Source organism: Quercus robur, chromosome 5 (assembly GCF_932294415.1).
Source record: "Quercus robur chromosome 5, dhQueRobu3.1, whole genome shotgun sequence".
Taxonomy (NCBI): Eukaryota; Viridiplantae; Streptophyta; class Magnoliopsida; order Fagales; family Fagaceae; genus Quercus; species Quercus robur.
Genome location: NC_065538.1, coordinates 30,450,027 through 30,465,749, shown reverse-complemented (window position 1 = coordinate 30,465,749; position 15,723 = coordinate 30,450,027). Strand labels below are relative to the sequence as shown.

The following is a 15,723-nucleotide window of genomic DNA, read 5'->3' as shown; positions in this document are numbered from 1 at the left end:
ATATAAATAAAATTATGACAAAAATACAAATGACACCTTTAAGTTTAAACAATTGTTAAAATGTTTATGTTAACAAGGACTGACAGTGACAAATGTGAATTTATAGGACAAGAAAATTGACCATACTTTTATTTTAAATCAAAATTTTATGTTCACAACATTTTTACAATATTCTTATTGTAAATTTTAAATGAAAAGTTATTACGGGTTGTGAGTTATTATTGGTAGGGGCGAAAAAATAACTTCAATAGTAGGTTTAAATTAGAACCAATCAATCAATATTATATATAAAATCAGAGACCTCATGCAGAGTGCATGAGGTCCTGCCATGTGGTGCTTTGTATGAGTACTTTTTCATTAGCCTTTCACCTCTCATCTTCTTATCAACGATTAGTTTAAGCCATAAATGCAGAAAATTAAAAGATTTGGTTTTTCTCCCTTTTCCAACTTCTTGAACTCTTTCACTTTTAATTTCATTAATTTAAAAAATGATAGGTTTTCTCCATTCAATGTTAGTTTTCATGTTCTTTTATATATTCTAGTATCACAAAATATCAAAAGGCCAAAAGAAAAGTAGGACTGGAGAGATAGAGAGACAAAGAGTGAGATTAGTGTCAAAAAGAGTATGAAATTGGCTTTGGTTTTAGGTGCATATGATCTAAACTTCTTAACAACACTATCAAAGCTTGATACAATGCTTTAACAACATATGGGGTTTCTAAAAGGTATGTGTTTTTTGTCTTTATTTATATTTTTGGAAAGTGTTTAATCTTTATAAGTGATTAAGGTACTCAGATGTAAGTAAAATTAAACGTGAGATATGAAATAGTATAAGTTTATATTTCTTTGTTCAATTATTGTTTTATTTTTAATCTCTTGGCATGTATATTTAGTTTTGCAAATTAGAAATTATAAACCTTAAATCTTAGATGTTTAGCCTTCAAAAGTTCACATGTTTTCTTTTAAAAAAAAAAACTTTTTTTATAAAAAGAAAAGGAAATAATAAAATATTTATATTGGAAACGTCAAATCTAAGAATTAAATATACATGTACACTTTTTTTTTTTTTGAGGGGGAATATACATGTACACTTAATCAAACAAAAAAGGGCACATATAGTGGCATTTTTAGAGTCTAATTAATTATGGTTACTTATGGATATATTGTGTTCCATTTTTTTTTCATTCATTATTTTAGTGACGTATAATACATAATCGAAATTAATTTTCCAAACATTATAACACATATGAGTATTATAAAATAACTAATGGCGAACTCGCGCATCGCATGGGACATCTGCTAGTAACAATTAATTACCTATGACTTGTTGTGAAAATTTATAAACGTAGCAATTTTTTTATTATTATAAATATGATAGATTTTCAACTTATGGCTTCTACTTTATGATAAATTGATAATTGCTCTTTATTATATATTGTATTTAAAATTAAAAAAAAGAAAGAAATTGTGATAGTTTTTTAGCATTATAAACTGCCTTATAATAGTTAACCGATGTTAAAGATGGAATGACTAACAGTAGTAACAAATTCAAATCAAATATATTTTTTTGTCATTTAATAGGACTTTCGGAACAATTTTGTTAATTGTCATGTTTTTGAAATTATTTTGTAATCCAGCATGCATCTCAAGACTCTTAGTTTACAAAATGGTTTCAAAACTTGACAGCTAACGAAATTTTTTCGAAAATACTGTTAAATGGTTAAAAAAAATCCAATTCAAACTTATAAAACCAAAATAACAAAAATAAAATTTATATAATGAAAATAACAATTGCCCGAATTAAAAGGTATAATTTTTATTTTTGTCTATAATTATTTATATTAATGTCATATCCTATATAATAAAACTTTAATTTGTTTTTACAGTATAACTTTTTTAGATAGTGGTTTTCACAATATAGCATGAAGTAATTGTAGTTATTTATTTCTATTTGTTATTTTGTATTGTTTAATTTTAATAATATTATTAAAATATTTTATTTTTATTTTAAAAATAAAAGCTAGCATATAATATTACTATGCTCCTATTTGGCCATGCTATCATCAATGTCAACAGCCCTTTTTCAAACAATTTTTTTTCCTGCCTTTCTTTGTTTGCAAGTAAGGAAACAATCAAGGAAGATATAGTCCTATTCAAGAAGAAGAAGAAGATATATAGTCGTCTAATCTTAGCAACAAAAATATACAATTATACCGCCTAAAAAACTTTAAAAAAAAAAAAAAATGTAAGGTCGAATCTCAACTCTCAAGTCTCAACACTTACCACCCTTTTCATTTTGAGTGGTATATATGCTCTAAAACATGTCGTTTTAGTGGTAACTCTTACAAAGTTTCTAAATGAAGAGGAGATTTGTGCAATATTTGAAACATGTATCAATTTATTTGTGTGTTTGAGTGTACGTAATGCATTTCGTATTATAGATTTTTTTTTTCTTTTATTTAATCTTCATATGTAAAATAGGGGCTTGGGGGAAACATCTTACACCAGTGAGACTCAATTCATATTCATTTTCTATCTTTTGTCTTAGTTATTGTCTTCTTCTATTAATGTGTTTCTATTCAAAGACCAAATATTTTTTTTTAGATTAAAAACTGCTGCCATTAGGTTGCAAGCACTATAAAGATATATGGTTCTGGCCTTAGCCCCTTCTGTGATTGATTTAAGGTATATGCACATTCATTTCCCAGGTTGAATGCACAATTGAGATTGCAGCTAAATAAATTTGACTGAGCAACCTAAAAAGGGATTGGACCTGGATGCACAGATTTGGGCTTGGGTTTTGGCATTAGTGTTTAGGAAAAAATAGTCATACAACTCTGGTAACATGGGCGTTCCCTTCTTTTGGTGGGAAGTAAAAGTCCAACAAATTGCAACATTTAGCACTTTGCCCTTTTTGTTTAAAGCACAGAATGCCGTTGCAATGATGCATAAGAGAGACTCAAAACTGATTGAGAAATCTATAGCATAGATTCCATTGTTAACAATATCTCAGACTACCAAAAAAAAAAAAAAAAACGACTAATAGCAAGCACACGAAAAGACATTTACATAACAGACATGCTTTAGGCCTAAGCAAGATCTTCCACGGAAGGCATCTTTTCATCCTGATTCAGACATGTCAACTGAACATAGGCATAGATGTCAATAAAAATTTAAGCTTCTGAAATATTCTTCTGAATATTTTGATAAGAAAATTCTTTGGAAAATCAAAAGCTTCAATGTTTCTGTGGACTTCGCCTAATATCTAGTGCTTGTTCCAGCAGTTGAATAGGAAGCACCAAAGGAGCTAATTACCGGTACCTGAGAAATGAGCAATGTAATTAAGAAGCATGTACACATTTGAAGTTCCTATAAAAGTTAAAAGAAAGTAGTACCTTTGCAATAGTTGCAGGATCCACTCTGGAGGTATGAACAGCTTGATCTTTAATAGAACGCAGAAGCCATACACCTTCAGCATTTGCAAGTATTTTGATTCCATTTTCACTTGTTGATACGGCAAGCAGTATCCTTTCCTTGTAAAATTGAATGCAAGGAGCAGCCTATAGGATATTCAAAGTAAAGATTGTTTAATTATAAGAGCTTCTTCAAATTACTATCAAGAAAAGGGCTTCCATGGCCATTACCAGTTATCCACCCTCTGCAGCAGTAATTGTCAAGAGGTAACCATTGTCCATGTCCCAAAATTTTAATTTGAACGCATATCTAGTAGCCAGGAACCGGTTCTTCATTGTATCAAACGGCACAACCACCACAGACTGCCTCCAAAAACCATGATATACAAGCTTGATAGCTATCTAACATTCATCCAATTCCACAAGGTATGGTTGTCCTTTACTAGTCTCACATATGAATAGCCTTTGATTCACACAAATAAAAGAAAAATGAGCAATCACCCAATCATTGTGAAAAATTTGAAGGAAATAAACAGTTGGATCAGTAGTAAAAATTTGCATTTTCCATTTGACAGCTCAGACCATGAATCCTGCTTCACTGCCAATGTTACTCTCAATAATAATAAACCAAATCCACTCAACAGGAGAGGGGGGAGGGAGGGGGGGACCAAGTGGCAACCCTATCCTTAGGGTGTGACAATTAAGTTTCAAATTTCCCATTTTTAGTACCATGAAAATTGCAATATATATTAACCATACAGGCTATTAATGAAAGCAAGGAAAATAAATCAGATGGAAAGAAGAAAGCTTTTTTGACAAAACAAAAGCAATGAAGAAATCTATCGCCTCTTATTAATGTACTAATTAATGCATGAGCCCCCTGCCCCCCCTTTGCAAGCATAGCCTTGGTATAAAATAAGTGCACCAGAATATTTAGGTGAAGCTGCTTAATTATGAATAATAGCCTGAGCCTAAAACTCTGGCTGAGGCATGAGAAATAGGCCTTGGAAGTCTCTAATGAAAAGTGAAAAAAAAAAAAAAAAAAAAAAAACTGTCAACTAGCAAAATTGCAAATAAAACAACTGCATACATAAAGGTTTTCCTTATTATGAGGGCACATGGAGTAAGCTGGTGCTTTATGCCGCTCAAAAGTGTACAGCTTATTACCAGCGACAGCATTCCACACCTGCACAGAAATGAACCTTTCACAAATGCAGTGCAACATTGTTTTTATACTGAAAGAATATGCCAAGTAAAGTAAACCATAACAGTCTTGTCCTCTCCACAAGTTATGATGCATAGTTTTCTGTTTTGATGTGAAAAGGTGAGATCATTAACCTTACCGAGAGGAGCATCAATCTGAGAAAGAAAAAAAAAAAATTCCATTGCAAATACACAATTATTTAAAAAAGGGGCTAAACAAACCAGTTAGCGTCATAGATGGTACTGCAAATCGTCACCACTATCATAGGAATATATCTACACTATGTCTTCCAAATGTACAACGCCTGATATGGAAAGTTTTAAATAGGGAGACTGTTAGAACAATGGTCAAATGATCGAATTCACATTTTCCTAATACTTTAAACTTTTGGGACAAATGGTAATTTAATAATTAAAAAATTAATAAATAAATCCCCATAAAGTAACATACCAAAAACGGCACCATCAGGACTCCACTTCACACGGTTTACATATAATCATAATTATTGGCCAACGAAGCCTATCATCTAGTGAAATAGAGATTATTAGCCTCATAAATTTTCCTAGCACATATTCTCCAACTTAAAAAATTATATAATAGTTATGTCAATCTGTGTAGATATTTGTCAAACTTCCAAGGCCATTGAATAGGCTCGAATGTCCCAAACATTGAAGTTTTGAGAAACAAGCCTCTCCCTCCAACCTACTTCCCAAATTGTGATATCACCAATATTCATTCCAGCTGAATTTGATAGAACATAAAACGTATAATAGAACAAAATTTTAGCTAAAACAACTCCTCCTTGACTACCTCGTAGTACAGAAATTTGAAGATGTATAGTACAAGCAGCAGAAGCAGCAAAAGCTTACCAAGAAGCAAAGTTTGTTGCAACGCATGAAAATTTATGGTGTTGACAACAGAGCCCTGATTCAAGTTGACAATGACAACAGCAAGATATTGGAGGACTCAGATGGGATGAGAGTCTATAGAGGCCCCCACCTTCTTGACAAAATGCTTGTGATAATGTGGCATAGACTGTTGATAATGTCAATATCATTGTCATATAAACACACATCATGGAGTTAGAAAATATTAAAAACAGACTGGAACATTTATTAGAAGGTATTCAAGTACTTAGCTTTGGCAAAGCCTAGACAAAATTCTTTGATAAAATAATGAAACCCCTATCCTTAAGTCTTACTATCATGATAAATATGGATCTAACATAGACTAGAAGTATTGGAGGTTTTCAATTATCTTAAATATGCAAGAATACAGGTTTATTGACCAAATTGGAATCTAAACTAGCCTTAACTTAGTAACCTTAATTATTAATTTAGTTATGAAGTATGGATACTTTTCACATATCTTAGTACCTATATTTCACCAATAATATTGGTCAAGTCACCAGGTTTAATTGAAAGCTTAGTCATTAAGAACTGTCACTACTTCTCACAAACAACTAGGCAAATTTTTATAGGGAACTAAACATTCACATTGGTAGGCAAACAATAAGTGGAGCTTGATTTTAGCAAAAAGGTCTGGATGATGACAAAATCACTATCATTGTAACCGTAACTTTGGTATATACACTATTTTGAGAAGATTAGCCTATTAAGGTTTATCTTCTTTCTTATAAGATATTGTCTCTATTAAGTCCATTAAAATCAAACATACTTCTAAATTAGATTATAGCCAAGAATATAGAAGTAGAACTGGATGCAAAAGTTGTGGTGGAGTGGGTGTTTGATCCTTCTGTTGTGAACATTGCTCATTCTGCTCTAATTTCGGATTGCTAGATTTTATGCTTTTTGATGTTCCCCCTTCAGATATTGTTTTTGTTGTATTTTGATTGTATGGGTAGATTCTCTAAAAGGATTTGCCTTATTTCCTTTTAGTTGTATTAATATAACAGTGTTTATTAGCACCCAAAAACCAAAAAAAAATTAAAAATTAAAAAATGGTGAAAGTGATTTTGTATCATCAACACATCCATCAAGACCAAAGTCCAGTTTAATATATTAAAAGTCATTGCAACATGTTACCCAAAAAACCATGAGAAAATAGGTTGTAAAGGATTTTAAATGTACAATAAAAGCATTGCAACTATTATGGTTGTAAAGGATTTTAAATGTGAAATAATATATTTTTTATATATCAGTAAACTATATCAGATATGACTACAAAATAATTTAAATAATTAGTTTTTTGTTTTTTGAGAAAGATTTAAATAATTAGTTAATTACTATTCATTCTTGTATATGTGTTAATACTTAGAGAAATAATATGTCGACAACATAAATACTTAATACTATACTAATAACATAAATACTTAACTCCACATCATAATCATAAAGGTAAACACAATAAGCAATAGTAAAATTAAATTATTGGATTAGATTTTTTTTTTTTTTTAAGCAATAGTAATAAGCAATAGTCATAAAGTCCAATTAAGTTCTTAATGTCCGTACTGTTCAATAATGAGTGCCACTAAAAAAAAAAAAAAAAGGAACATATACGATACCAAAAAAAAAAAAAAAAAAAATGTAAGTGGGAGAGTTGGTGACTTACAAAGAGTTCTAATAAAGAGGGCCCAGGTTCCTGAAAGCCACTAATTGATTTCTGACTGTCACGGAGAGTCCTCACTCACCATCAGAGAGTCGTACTCTCTTAGTCTTAGGGTGTGGTATGTGAGTAGAGGAGCTACCTTCTCCACTAGCTCCTCCATTCTCATCATCACGACTTCGCTTACTTTTGATATCCTCTTCAAAATGATCAACACTCTCATTATGAGGAATGATGCTGCACTCTGTCTGATCCATGCTTTGTTTCAGATCTTCCATTTCTCCCTCCTATACCATATGGGCCCCACATTTCTTTATCTCTGTTCTCGGATCCCAGGATAGGAATTCAATCTCAAGTTGACAGCTGGATCCATCAGCAATTTGAAGAAATTCTTTTCGTAAGAAGTGTTGGAAATAATTAGGGAGCAAATACATGAACCAACGATGATCCGATTCAACCGTATAAAACTCTTTCAAAAATCTTACGCATGGAGTACCACTGAACCAATTTCCATTGGCTTTAATGTGACACGCAAGGGAATAAATAAGATTGCTAGGTGGATGATGCAGGTGGGGTCGAAAAACAGCGCAGAGAGCAATTCCTCTAAATTGTTTAAATAAATATGAAGGCAGTTCCAGATTTATTGAAGCCCCCACACTTTGATGCCTAAACCAGTTCGGAACTTCACTTCCAGGAATAAAAACATCAAATCTTTTTCTTTCTTTTATAGTTGATTCCTGAAACATAAAAACCAACCATGATCTTTAAAGAAAGCTGAGAGAGAGAGAGAGAGAGAGAGAGAGAGAGAGAGAGAGACCTGAAAATATTCTCTTAGCATTGTAGTGAACAAGTCACAGCGGCCTTGATTTTCAACCAATTGGAAACAATCGAGAAGATATAAATAAAAATTTGGATGATCGTTTTTTTTTTTAAATGGTAGTAAAGATTCCAATGAGGTACATCCATTTGCCCAAACTTCTATGTAATTTCTTGATCGAAGCTCCGGCAACAATTGAAGACTCTTGCAATTCGCCACCCAAAATTCTCTCAAATTAGATAGTTGATTAATGCTTTGAGGAATGAAAACAAAATTATTTCCACTTAGATCTAATTTTTCTAATGAGGACAAACAGCCAATATCACTAGGTATTGCTTGAAGATTGCAGTTCCTTATATTCAATTCAGTTAATGAACTCAAACCTGATACAGAAGGCAATACCAAGCCCGTGAGATCTGGAGTTTTTGTCATTAACAGAAAATTAAGCGGCTTCTTCCATGACCATGATTTAGATGACAGCCCATTACATCCTTGGAAAGATAGTATTTTGAGATTTTTTAAGCAACAGATGGAGGAAGGTGGCTCTCTTATAGCAGTTCCACTTACATCTAGTTCCTCTAGGCCTTCTAGATTTCCCAAATTCATTGGCATATTGTCAAGTTTTAAGCAACCACATAGAGTGAGAGTTTTTAGTGATGTCAAACTACAAATGGCTCCAGGAAGACTTGAAAGATTTTTGCAATTTGTTAGAACCAATTTGATAAGCCCAGTTAACTGCTCCATTGATAACGGTAGATCTTCTATAGCAGTCTCATCCAAATAAAGTTCTAGCAAACGTGACATATTCCCCACAATTTCTGGAAACTTCTTCAGCTTTGAACAACCTGAAAGAATAAAAATTTCAAGAGATTCCCAACTGATCTTGCATGGAAGGCTTTTAAGACATTTGCAACCGTTCAAATCCAACAAAATAAGATGTTTGAGATCTCCAAGGGATGCGTGAATCATAGACAATTTTGTGCAACCCCTGAGAATCAACTTCTCAAGATTTGGGACTCTAGCAAAATCCAAGGTCATGATCAACTCTCTAGAATCACTGAGGTCAATGATTCTTAGCCACTCTAAACTCTGTTAGCATTGAAAAACAATTAAAAAGAGAAAATTAAACCCTTATGAACATAATTGACTATTAACCAAAAAAAAAAAAAAAAAAAAAAAACCACGCTTTGCATGAGTGAAAATCTTACCCAAACTCCCTCCCATAGTTGTTTGATGTGGCTATGAGGCATTATGAGTTGAACAAGTTTGTTGGGATGGAAATTTGTTGGCATGAATTTTAAAGGATATCCAAGCCAATTCATAAGACGTAACTCACTTGAAAGAAAACTGAGGCCTTGAGGAAGGTGCACATTACCAATATTAAGCAATCTTAGGTTTCTCATCTTTGAGAAGGCTTCAAAATTGACTTTAACATTATCCTCTTTGTTTGGAGATGAGTTGAGGAAGATGCCTTCAACCTTTTCTGTTCCCTAGTACCCAACAACAAAAAGTAAGCACATTAAAAGTTATTAACAGAGAGAGAGAGAGAGAGATTAAAATCCTGCATAATCAACTTACTGCATTATCTATTAGTACATGAAGGATATCCTCCTTCAACCACAACCTACTGCGTCCACCAGGCTCGTCAGGAGATTCACAACGAACAATTTCCTTACCCAATTCTTGTAGCAAATCATGCATCCACAATGTTCCATTTGAGATGGTTATAAGCGATTTTTCCATGAGAACATCTATATCAACATCTGGCCTACTATGGGGAGTTCGTAGTATGTTTGCTACACGATCTTTAGTCATTCCTTTGAAGAAACAAGCAATATCTAAAAATATTTTTTTCTCTGTTCTCCTTAGACCATCAAAACTTATTTGGAGCACATCTAAAATTTTACTTTCAGGACATTCTTGTAGTCTACCTAAGAGACTTTCCCATGCATCTAGATTTCTACGAACTAGGAAGGAACCTAAAATTTCGAGAGCTAGAGGAAGGCCTTGAGCATAATATATAACCTTTTGAGATGGCAACTCATAACCTTCTGAAGGATAGTCTTGCTTGAAAGCTTTTAGACTAAAAAGTTTTAGAGCTTCATCATCATTTAATAATCTAGCCTTGTATATTTCCTTTTCAGTCACTTCATGTCTGAGTAATAGATGTTGATCTCTAGTTGTCATAATGATCACACTCCCTTGACCAAACCAACTCCGCTTGCCTACTAATGCTTCTAACTGTTCAAGTTGATCCACATCATCAAGAATTACAAGAACCCTTTTACAACATAATCTATTCATTATCACATTGATTCCCTGTTGAGCATCCAAAATATTAATATTGCTTTCAAACAAGACATCAGAAAGAAGTTGTTTTTGTAAAGCAACTAATCCCCCGTTTCCACTTTTTTCTCTAACATTTGCAAGAAAGCTGCTGCCATCAAAATGAGAATGAATTTTGTCATAAAGGACTCGTGCTAGAGTTGTTTTACCAACTCCACCCATTCCCCAAATCCCTATGAAGCGAACATCATTCAACCCCATACCTAAACATAAATCCTCCATTTCCTTAACACGAGATTTTATTCCAACTAGATCCTTGTGTACATACGAGTAGGAAGAATTCAAGTCACCAAGTATTTCTCTGACGATCTCTTTGATGATTGTTGACTCTTGCCTGCCAAAACAATAGAACAATAATTTTCTTGCGTCACAACAAAACAATAGGCTCAGCAAGTGTACAATTTTTAGATTCATTCACCACAGAATAGGGAATTCTATGTTCTAATATGAAAATAGATATAACAAATTTACCAAATAAGTTTTCTACAACATAATAGGACCCCTGGCCTACTGTTTGCCCTGATGTCCTGCACATTTTAACATTTCTATTGAAAACATATATTAGTATGTTTTATATAGTAAAACATTGGCACGCGGGGGGGGGGGTTGGGGGGGGGGGGGAGGTGGTGGGAGGGGAGGAAATGATCACCATTAATTGGAATTCAGCTGTGTTATGGTACCTTACAATTAAAATAAAAGTATACATATAGTAGTCTTGTTAGGAATGTTGAAAAGTACCTATCTCCTTTTAAATCTGGAATTAACAACCTTTAATAAAACTTCTAATAGCAAAATTTCAATTTTTACATAATTCTTTATTTGTTGTGTCTATTTCTAGATTTCTTCATTACAACATATATATCATATTATATTGTAGCTTCATTATATATCTAATTCATATTTTGGAATTCTTCCGGATTTCATTACTTGAGTTTCTTTTGTCTAGAACTAATTAAATTTCTAAGATGATGATGATGATGATGCCAAAAATTTATTTAGAATGTAATAGAAAAATAAAGAAAAGATGCCTGTGTCATCCAAGGAGAACGTAGTATAAATTAATGTTGTGGCAGAGTCACAGAATGACCAGTCGCTTCACTAGTTCTTCCCTTCAAAAATATGGTGCTCAGAGGTAGGAGCCTTTTCACACAGAAATTACAGGAGTCATATAGAGAATGGTGAGGCATTGAAAGCATGTTATATGTCAAGAGCTCTGGTCTCAGGATTGGCCATTATTTCTGCGATCTTATGGCAGTGTAGAATGATGCTGCCAGTATCACAGAAGCAAAAGTATCCATATCTTAGAGATTGATGCCTTAGTTTGCCTTATAGCAAATCAGAGAATCTAGTTGGGATTAGCAGAAATGTTCAGAGGTTCAAATATATCAATCTATATATTTGGTCAGTTGGACTCTTTCAATACTAGAAAATTCAGTTGGACACTTCCAATACTAGCAAAATCAGATATTATCATCCTATTCTAGATTGGTTAAAAAATATCTAGTTTTTCAAATGCATAAGCATTCATTTATAGCTTATTGCATGTTTGGATGTTGCTGAAAACTTAGTGGATCCCATGCACTGTTCACAGGACTCACAAGTACTTTTTTCAACAAAAACAACTTCAACATTGGGTCCCACGGCATTATTCACGTATTTAAAAATTATTTTGCTACAGTATTTTCAGTTTTCAATTTTCAGTTTTCAGGAATAAGAGGTATCCAAACAGACCCTTAATTAATGATGAAATATAGAAAAAAAAGAAAAAGATCAACTACTCTGTTTACGCAAGTTTAGTGAGGAAAGAATGGAAAGTCTGCATTTTCTGCAATGTTTTCCATCTAAGTAGAGAACATTTTTATGCCTACAGTTTCACAAGATGTATTTGGAAAAGGAATTTTGAATAGTTGCTCATTGTGCAGACAAATTGGTCTGTGTGAACTTCGAAGCAGAGTTCAATGGGCTATACAAGCCGTGCAAGAAAGCAGCTTTGGTCCTACTCTTCTAGTAGAAGTCTAGGCTACTAATATCTTATATATATACATATATATAGACACACACACACAATAAAATTTCGAAGCCAATTTCGAAGCCATAAAGGATGATATAAAATCCGGATTTGCCTTTAGCAAAAATTGTATTCGCACACAGAGGAAAATGAGAGTCCTAGGAATTATGCTAGTTATAGTTACTTGCTATGCTTACGATACTACAGCTTAATCTGTTTGTTTTGATCTATTATTAGTTCAGTTTGTTGGTTGTATTAAAAGATAAACTAATTCATTCCAAAAATGAAATTAAGCTTGTTTAGAGTTTAGACTCGGGCCTATTAATACAATAAGATAACCTATGCGGTCCAGTTGATAATTCCAACTTGATAAATGCTATGGAAACTTATCAAATTTTCTTTGTAGAGTATTTTTTTTTTCTTTGTAGAGTAATTGATTGTTTGCAAACTCTGCCAAAAAATATCAGTGACCAAATTTGGACCGTGATCGACTTAAAGTCCACTGGCAACTAACAAAATTTATCCACTAACAAAGTGTAAGTAGCTGTCATTTGAGTAATGGACACAACATTCGCGGTAGAATTCTTTTCTATCTGATTGAGTGGAAATGTCAAATTACATACTTAACAAGTCGTTGCCCATTTTAGCTTACAATTTCTTAAGTTCATTATATACAGTAAAAATTGAACGTGTCCTCTAATTCTCCATTGAAGTAAACAATTAAAGAAAGGGAAAAAAAGGAAAAGAAAAAGTCATATGGCCAAGAGATCAAAGTAACGACAAATAATATTTATTTTCCAAAAGTTTCCGAAAGAAATTCTTACTTATTCCGTGCATCCCATCCAGAGAGATTGGCAACTTGAGTCAAAGCAGCTCTCCATGATTGCAACTTCTCTTCGTTCTTGATAAGATCTTCATGTTTAGCAAAGGCTTCTGCAAAACTCGTCTGTTTTCGTACATCAGAGGGATCCACACCATAAAAAACTGGCAAAACTGTTAGCTTAGTCTCTTCCTTGCACTCAACAATCTTTACAAGTTCATCCAAACACCAAGATGAAGACGCATAGTTTCTTGATAGAACAATGATTGCGAACTTCGACTTTTCTATAGCATTCAAGAGCTCCGTGGAAATGGATTTTCCTCTCTCAAGTCTTTCATCATCTCTAAAGGTTCTAATTCCTTTTTGATCCAAGGCAGCATATAGATGGTCTGTGAAGTTATTACGGGTGTCCTCCCCTCTGAAACTGAGGAAAACATCATACTCCCATTTGGGCAATGAAGAAGAAGAAGCTATTTCAGAGGTTAAGGAAGCCATTGGAAACTTACAAAGCTTCAGTGTGTGTGATATCAGCTGTGGCTTTGGTTAGAGCTATATTGTCATATGCGAGCAGTTCCCTTGAAAAGACTCGAAAAGAGAGAACGAATAATTTAAGTCTTTTTCTTTCCTGATTTTATGCTTTTCCGCGTCATGAAAAGGTGGTCAAACGCATAACTTCAGGGAAATTATTATTATTATAATTTCTTTTTGTTTTTTTTCCTCTTGTTTTTGGGTGTTACTTTGGCTTTAGTAACATGGAAAGTTCGAGGAAATATTTAAGTCTTTTTCTTTCCTGATTTTATGCTTTTCCGCGTCATGAAAGGTGGTCAAACGCATAACTTCAGGGAAATTATTATTATTATAATTTCTTTTTGTTTTTTTCCTCTTGTTTTTGGGTGTTACTTTGGCTTTAGTAACATGGAAAGTTCGAGGAAATTTCGTAAAGAGATGCCAAGTATGTACGTTTATTTATTTATTTATGGAATATATATGTTCATTTTAGTTAATTCTTTTAAAAACTTCTAACATATATAACTTAGAGAGTTAGAGGTGACTTTCTTCTTAACAAGGTTTATATTACTAATCTGTTTCTCAAAAAAAGAAAAGAAAAGGTTTATATTACTAATCTAATTGAGAGATTTATTCAAAGGTAATAGAATACGTTTTGAGTTTTTTACATTATATTATACCCTTTTTTATAATAATAAAAAAGTTTTAAAAAAAGTATGTCATTGCTTTGAAATTTATAATAATTCTCCTCACAATTCTAACATTTAGAGCGTGATTATAAATGGTAAAAAAAAATTGTGAGTGTTTATTAATCACAATCATACATGCTATCAAATTGTGTAAAAATATATGATAGTAAAAGAATTGTTTTTTAAAAGTTTTTTTTTTTTTTTTTTTTTTGACAAACCAAACCCCAAGCCTGAGAATTTATTCCAAAACTAAAATCAATGAACATCACAAAACACAAGAGGAGCAATGTCAGCAGGAAGGTCTCCTAACCAAACCTGCAACCCCACAACTGGGCCAAAATGACCAAATACCACGTTTTTTTGAAATTTTTAGCTACATAACACAGTTTCGAAAATAATTGGGGATCTATCACTTTTTGTGGTACTCGAGCTTGGTGAGCTCGAGTACCCCATTTTTCAATTCCACCATGGCATGCTGACATGGAAAGCTGGAATTAAAATATTGCGCTTAGTACTCGAGCTTCATGGGCTCGAGTACTGTTTAGTAAGGTACCCGAGTCCATAAAACTCGAGTATGGCTTGGGTTGCAACGGCACTAAAAACACACAAACGTACAAACTCTCACTCTCTCACTCTCACTTACACCTAAACATACAAACACACAAACTCTCACTTACACAAACATACAAACTCTCACTCTCAAGGTTTCTGGAAAAAATAAAAATAAAAATAAAAAAAATAAATAAAAAAATAACTCTCACTCTCACTTACATTGGCGGCAGAAAGACTCTCGTCGGCAGCGACCTCTCAGTCTCATCTCTCTCACTGTCTCCGCACTCAATCGCAGTGTGAGGTTACAGAGGCTTTCATTTCCAAGCCCTTCACTCCGCTCCAAGGTACTCTCTTCCTCTCTCTCTCTCTTTCTCTCGATCGTTAAACGTTGTCGTTTCAAATCTCACTACTACTTTTTGTGCTTCTAATAACAAACAGTTGTAACTTTATGAAAAAAAGATTCCACTAAAAGTTGGGTGTTTGTAAATTTTGTATTTTTATGCATAATTTGATTCTGGGTTTTGATCCAGAAATTAATTAAGGAATTCAATTCAATTTAGTTAGTTAATTTTTATTTTTGGGTGATTACTAGAATGTTGGTCTGGTTGTGCTTGTCTTTTTGGTTTTTTATTTTCTAATTATTAGGTAAAATGAGTTTAGAGGAGATGAGAATGTTAAGATAGATGAATGAGAATCCCTGGAAAGTGTAGAATTCAAAATGAGACCTCTCACTCTGCTCTCTTACTGTGGTCACTCCTTGCTTCAAATGAAAATTTTTTTTTGAAGATCTCGGTTTCAATGG

General features: G+C 33.0%; 1 protein-coding gene across 8 annotated transcripts; it reads right to left on the bottom strand.

Moving 5' to 3' along the window:
• Positions 1–2,767: 2,767 nt before the first annotated feature.
• On the bottom strand, positions 2,768–13,761 carry LOC126725747 (disease resistance protein RUN1-like). 8 transcript variants are annotated; one of them, XM_050430631.1, is made up of 11 exons: positions 13,178–13,761; positions 9,578–10,679; positions 9,208–9,489; positions 8,000–9,088; positions 7,189–7,919; positions 5,068–5,652; positions 4,839–4,921; positions 4,504–4,599; positions 3,645–3,876; positions 3,396–3,560; positions 2,768–3,321 (listed from the first exon to the last, which is right to left on the bottom strand). In XM_050430631.1, the coding sequence occupies exons 1-5, from the start codon at positions 13,666–13,668 to the stop codon at positions 7,470–7,472; spliced, it is 3,414 nt and encodes a 1,137-aa protein (XP_050286588.1). In that variant the 5' UTR covers positions 13,669–13,761; the 3' UTR covers positions 2,768–3,321; positions 3,396–3,560; positions 3,645–3,876; positions 4,504–4,599; positions 4,839–4,921; positions 5,068–5,652; positions 7,189–7,469. The 8 variants fall into 8 exon arrangements, with proteins under 8 accessions (XP_050286588.1, XP_050286587.1, XP_050286584.1 ...); XM_050430630.1 differs by having other exon boundaries at positions 5,487–5,652; XM_050430627.1 differs by having other exon boundaries at positions 4,839–5,652.
• Positions 13,762–15,723: the final 1,962 nt, after the last annotated feature.